Source organism: Corythoichthys intestinalis, chromosome 1, assembly GCF_030265065.1.
Source record: "Corythoichthys intestinalis isolate RoL2023-P3 chromosome 1, ASM3026506v1, whole genome shotgun sequence".
NCBI lineage: Eukaryota > Metazoa > Chordata > Actinopteri > Syngnathiformes > Syngnathidae > Corythoichthys > Corythoichthys intestinalis.
Window position 1 is genome coordinate 12,835,001 of NC_080395.1, and position 6,349 is coordinate 12,841,349.

At 40.9% G+C, this 6,349-nt stretch overlaps 1 protein-coding gene across 1 annotated transcript in view; it reads right to left on the reverse strand.

Moving 5' to 3' along the window:
* The window catches only part of LOC130917066 (zinc finger protein 182-like), a 15,630-nt gene extending 11,487 nt beyond the window's left edge, over positions 1-4,143 (reverse strand). Inside the window, exons 1-2 of the mRNA XM_057838177.1 lie at positions 4,035-4,143; positions 3,762-3,869 (exon numbers count right to left, since the gene is read on the reverse strand). Coding sequence (XP_057694160.1) covers positions 3,762-3,767 — 6 coding nt within the window. The 5' untranslated portion in view covers positions 3,768-3,869; positions 4,035-4,143. The remainder of the gene's footprint in view (positions 1-3,761; positions 3,870-4,034) is intronic.
* Positions 4,144-6,349: the final 2,206 nt, after the last annotated feature.

Sequence of the window (6,349 nt, forward strand, 5' to 3'; positions counted from 1 at the left end):
CTGCTACAGCTTTCTTAACAGCTAGGTTTACTACATGAGCAAGACATCCTATTTGTGGTCCGAATCCATCTGTGTCACGTACTGAATTAACAATATTTGCAACATTATCTGTAGTCACTGGTATGGAATGATTTGGCCTTCTTAACTTCCATTCAGTCATGACAGTTTAGAATTCATCGATGTAGTATATTAACTACGTAACCCATTATCACTCTGTGCTCACGTAGCCAATGGCATGGGACGTAGCACATCTAGTGTGCCATTTCATGATATCTAGTGTGTGCGCGCATTAAAAAAGTTAACAAGCGCCGCTGAAGTCACGTCTGCTCATTACCACACAAGACCAGCATATGACACAGCGCTCTTAATTCCATTCAGCTGTTCATTGTCAAAGCGAGGTTGTTCGTAGCAGCCTAGTCGGTAACAATGTTTTGGCGGACTTCGTTGTAAATATCCGGCGTTGTGCCGAAAAACAGCCACCCGCGTGAAATGTCACTCCTGACAGGAGCGCCTACACGTCAACGACACCGGCGCGCTGTAGATGGTCCACAGTCACTCCGGAGCACTGATGCGGCCGGTATACGTTGAACAACAGGATAGAACGGGAACGATTGGCTCCGGCGCTAGTTTTTGCCGGACTTGGAACGAAGATGCATTTTGCGCAGTTGGTAACGAGGAATCTGAACTTTTAACAGCACGTCTGCCGCACGTGCACACGCACATGCAAGCGAGGCGATAAATCGCAGCGGAAAAATTACCGCTTTCATTTTTATATATCACGCGATAAATGAAATTATTGCATATTGCGACAGGCTTACTAATCATATCACATTTTGCAACTGTCAATGATACCGATGATGATGACAATAAACATTTCATTCATTCATTGCTGCTACCAGCCAACATGACACGCTTGCTGCAGCGTAACTTAAAAAAAAAATAATTTTTTTTTAAATTTTGAAATATGGAACGACCAACACATCGTACTTAAATCACGCTTTGACTTATTGCATATTGTCACAGGCTTATTTCTGTTTGAAGTGGGAGTGGAATGAATGACTGTTCATCCCCTACCACACTTTCCAGTTCAAACGGATTGGACGGCTACTCGTGATAAACTCATTTAAATTCACAGCATAAGGATAAAATTAGCTTGTTTTCCTGTTGTTTACTTGTTTTGTAGAATATCCTAGAATGATTTCCTGACCGATATTTGTTGTGTCGCCTTATCGTGAGATCATCGTTATAGTGAGCCACGTATCACCTGTGTTGTCAGTAACGCGTTAGTTAGTAACGCGTTACTGTAATCTGATTACTTTCAGTAACGAGTACTCGAACGCGTTCATTTTTCTACACCAGTAATCTGATTGAAGTTAGTTTCCTTAGTGTCTCTGCGTTACTATTTTTTCATTGCCTCATAATGTATGTAGAATGAAGAATATTGTAATCATGCACGAAGAGCATTTTTGAATACAAAATGCTAAAATGAAAGGTTGCCAGTACGTGTTTCCATGACAACCTCTCAGCTACTTCTTGTTTTGGTCTCGTGTCACATGTGTTGTGGGACTGAAAAAGGCGTGGGCCAGGCGGGTGGACATTCGAGCCGAGTGTTGAGACGTTGCGAGGGAATGTTGATCTGTGGATATCCATGAATGAAGGTGAGTATTTTTCTTTCATTCTGGAGGGTGTCAGCAAAAGGTTGGACCCCCTACATGCGCAGCCGTTTCGTAGCTTTGCCGTAGAAACGACGGGCAGACATCGCTCCAAGTAGGCAAGCTTTGTTTACATCATATGCGTGCAGCACATTTATGCCGTGAGGTGATGTGTTCGTTTAACATCTGTGGGATGTGTTCTAAGTCTGACTGAGTGTAAAGTGCTTAGTTGCCACCACGTTTTGTGGGCAAATTGACCGTGAGTGTGTTGAGAGGAATACTTCTAGGTTGTGCACGCGCATCCGCGCCCGCCACCACCTTTGTGTTTATTGCACTGTACAATCAACTTGTGTGTTGTTGATTATTGTGCAGTCAGTTTGCATTGTTTTCCATTGGCACTGAGAAGCTGTTAACCATAACCCGAAATTCAGAAGTTTTGACATTAGGCTTAATTAGCGTGACCATATTTTGATTTCCAAAAAAGAGGACACTCGGCCCGTCTCGAGATACTTGAATTTTACTCGAAGATCACTCAAAGATGCGTTTATCACTCACTTTTTTTTTACTCAACTCGTTATTCAACAGGCTTTATTCTTCCTAACAAATAATCAAACAATAAAATATTTTTTTTTAAATCAATTAACAATTATTTAAAAAAATAATATTATGCTGACCCATTGAAATGTAGATCAGTTAATACACACACACAGTTGGTTATGTGCCAACTCAACATTTTTTTAAATTACGATCACGATAATTGTCGTTGACAAAATGTTATTCCCACTCAATTTTTATTCTCTTTCAATGTTCTAGATTATACGCAAACAATAACTGAAATAAACTGACAAGCTATTCAGCCAGCATGTTTCCAAACACAGCAGTTCAAAACTACATTGCTCATAATGCCTAGCGTAGCTGAGCTCACTGATTGCTACCCTATTAGAGTACGGGAGCTGAGGCAAAATCAGACTTTGCTATAAAACTTTACTAACATCAGCAGCGCAAAGATGCGACAACAAACGGGATTTTACATATTACACCAGATTATTACACAAATCTCCGACAGAAGTCAACAGTTGCCATTATATACGTATCTATCGTAAAAAAAAAAACCTCATAATAAACACAGCTATTTAGCTATATTAGCATTCAACCACTAACTAACGCAGAACAATTACAAGACTCATATAATATACTGCATCTCTGTGTACACATATAACCCTATGTACAACAAAAGACACGTGATCGACATTAACAGGAGATAAACTTACAGAAAGGTGTATGGACCCACGTCTTTTAGAACTCCTTATTGAACTCCTTACTGTAGTCTGATCTCTCGCCTAACCGTCAGTAGATGGTGGTAATTCCCCATGAAACAAAGGATGAACTGCCAACAAAAAAGAAGATCTCCTCCTTCTCCCGCCCCTACAAGTAGGAGCCACGTCAACGCAGGCAAGCGCTGCCCCCTAACGGCCGGAGGGATTCTCTTCAAATTGGTCCCGTGAAAAATCATAAAAACCGGACATTTTCATGAATTTATGAAACACGGCCAGACGCTCCGAAGGGCACGTAATAGGAGGACATGTCCGGGCAAAGGAGGACGTTTGGTTAGCCTAGGCTTAATCTTAGAGTTAGCGGGGTTTAATTGGTCGGTGGAGTTGATTTCAACAAATTCCAAGCAGTTTGTCAGATATCTGTTGGTTTCAGGGCTCCATAGTGGCGAAGATAGCGCGAGTCATGGTGCTTATGTGAAAATATCTGATGTTCCCCTTTACATTCAATCATTGTAAAGTCAATTACATGTGATGACATTTTTCTTTTGTCATTCTTATGTTGGGGTGGGAAAGGGAGAAAAATGGGTAAAAAGTAACTGATAGGTTAGTTTTAAAGAAACTTGGTTACTTTGATAATGAAGTAATCAGTACAGTAACTAGATTACTATTTTGAGGCGCAATCAGTAATTAAATTACTTTTTCAAGTAATCCATGACAACACTGCGTATCACAAGCCAACTATGGGATTTTTGCCTTACAGTCTCAATCACTGATAACAGGCGGATCAAAACAAGTCTGATATTGCATAAAAAGCATCATAATGTCATAATCTTACCCTCATTTTCTTTCGTTTTTCAGTTACTCGTTGTGGCCTTGATTACCTCTCCTCGTCATCATCCACGTCTCGATTCTTTGGGCTTCAGTCAGTCGTATTTTGTCGCATCTTTAAGACAATTTTAAGTTTAAGCAATCGGAATGAGTTAGCGTGTCTTGGCTAGCGAGCTAAGCTAACAAAACTAAGTGAAGTAAGGCTGGGAAGCTTCAACATCAAGCCAAACAACTTCCAATAAGCTTAAAGATAGGACGTTTTAGTCCACTAAATCCTTACTTGGGTATTCACCCGATGAGAAAACTCTGAAGAAACGCGCTTGGTTGGAAGAAGGCTACAGGAAAGAACTGCAAGTCTGACGAGGGTACACGGACGTTGCGTCAAGTGAACCGGAAGTACAAACGTTCAGTCCCTGAAAGTTCAGTGTAATATGTTGAGGCGTTTGATACTAAACCACTTGAAATAACTGGGTTCCAAAAATATGATAGACATATCAGAATTTGAGTCATATCTATCAAGAACTCAATTATGAAGGGTCAAAATAGGGAATGGGACGTACTACGTCATTGTTTGGACGCGCCTCCATGCTGATAATATGCTTTACTTCCGGTCCGCCAAACTCAACGGGGATTGTAATGTGTGGTAGTGCTAAACTAATTCCTTCGGTGGATTAGAAAGAAATTATGGCTGTGTATTGTTGTGTTACCGGGTGCAAAAGCGTCTCCCACCCACGACAAAAAAGGGCAAGGAAAACTGGACTCACTTTTCACCGTTTTCCTGCATGGAGGACCAAATATCAGATCACGAAGGCACGACGGATGGCTTGGGTCGCAACGGTTCGTCGGAAAAGCATGTCTTTTTATCATATTTCTGCTGGAATGAGAGTGTGTTCCCGTTATCTCTACTCTTGTAAATTGAACGATTTATCCAGTTTTGGTTTCAATACGGCACGGTGGCTGAGTGGTTAGCACGTCTGCCTCACAGTTCTGAGATCAAGGGTTCAATCCCGGGCTTCGGCCTTCCTGTGTGGAGTTTGCATGTTCTCCCCGTGCCAGCGTGGGTTTCCTCCGGGAACTCCGGTTTCCTCCCACATCCCAAAAACATGCATGGTAGGCTGATTGAACACTCTAAATTGTCTGTAGGTATGAGTGTGTGCGTGAATGTCTCCTTGTGCCCTGCGATTGGCTGGCAACCAGTTCAGGGTGTCCCCTGCCTACTGCCCGTAGTTAGTTGGGATAGGCTCCAGCACCCCAGCGACCCTTGTGAGGAATAAGCGGCATGGATAATGAATGAATGAATGGTTTCAATACATTTTTTTTTTTTTTTTTTTTTTACCGTTGTGTATCCTGTTGTGTTCCTAGGTAAACCTGCATATGAAATGCTGACAACACATCCCGATTGGTCACCGTCTGTCTTCTTGGATTATTTGACAAAGAAATTTGTTCCATTTGTCTTGTGTCGGACTCAAACAAGCCCCTGCAGCAGACGCCATCTGGGTCTGCCCTTCTTGTCAATGGACTGCGGGCTTTTAACTTGTGAAAATGCAAGAACTTAAATGCACATATTTATTCTGCCTGGCTATTTAACTAAGGCCAGTGATAATTTTTTTTTAACCACTTTGACAAAGACACGTTTCATTGTAATATTGTATATATTCTATTATTTCTTTATAATATATTCTTGTTTGCTCTAATGTAGACTTTAGACTGTCAATTCAAATAGTGTTGGAAAAGTTGCAATACCTAAAATAGAAATGCAACAACTGTAATGTACATATTTATACACCTTTATTTACCTAAGGCCACAGAATTTTTTAAAACTGCTTTGAAAAAGACTGGTTTTGTTGTGATCTTGTATTTATATAGTATATAGACCCTACCCACCGACGTCACAAAATCATGTGATCGCTGTATTGTTCCGCCCCCTTGTCCGTCATTTTGTGTCTGTATTATCAATGGTCTCAATTGATCGAACAATTTATAATGCATTTCATGGAAGACCCGGTGCTTTCGGATGCCGTAAGCTCACTTGATGCGTTGCATAAAAGGCGTTATGTGGAAAAGCTTCAGTTTATCCATTCGCCAGATCCATATTTGATGCCTAAATCGATGTTTTTCGACCCGCTGTCTTCGCCGTATTTTCCTGACATTTGCTAGCTACCCTGATATTTACAACTATCTTGTCCACACAAAATCAGCCTATTCTCACGAAAGTTTGAAAAACTTTAAGAGCTTGGAGGCTTATAAATACTTCGTTGCTGGTTGGGTGAAACAGGTCCTCGTCCGGGAAAATTCGGCAGGAATCTATCTTGTGCTTGGAAAGGTGAGTTACGAAATTTTCAATTCAAAATCTTTTGCTCTTGCTAACATCCACTGTCAAGTCTAATGTATTTCATGTCATTTGTCAATGGAGCTAGGGCTTTTAATGTTTATATGGTTTAGCGATAGCACTCTCACTACATACATACGTGTATGTTGTCGGCTATTAGCCTAGCAATGATCTTAATTGTGGGTGTCAGCCCAAAACCCTCTAAATATATATTAAATGCATCTTACCAGATATAAAATGACTACTACATAATCTGTGGTAATCGT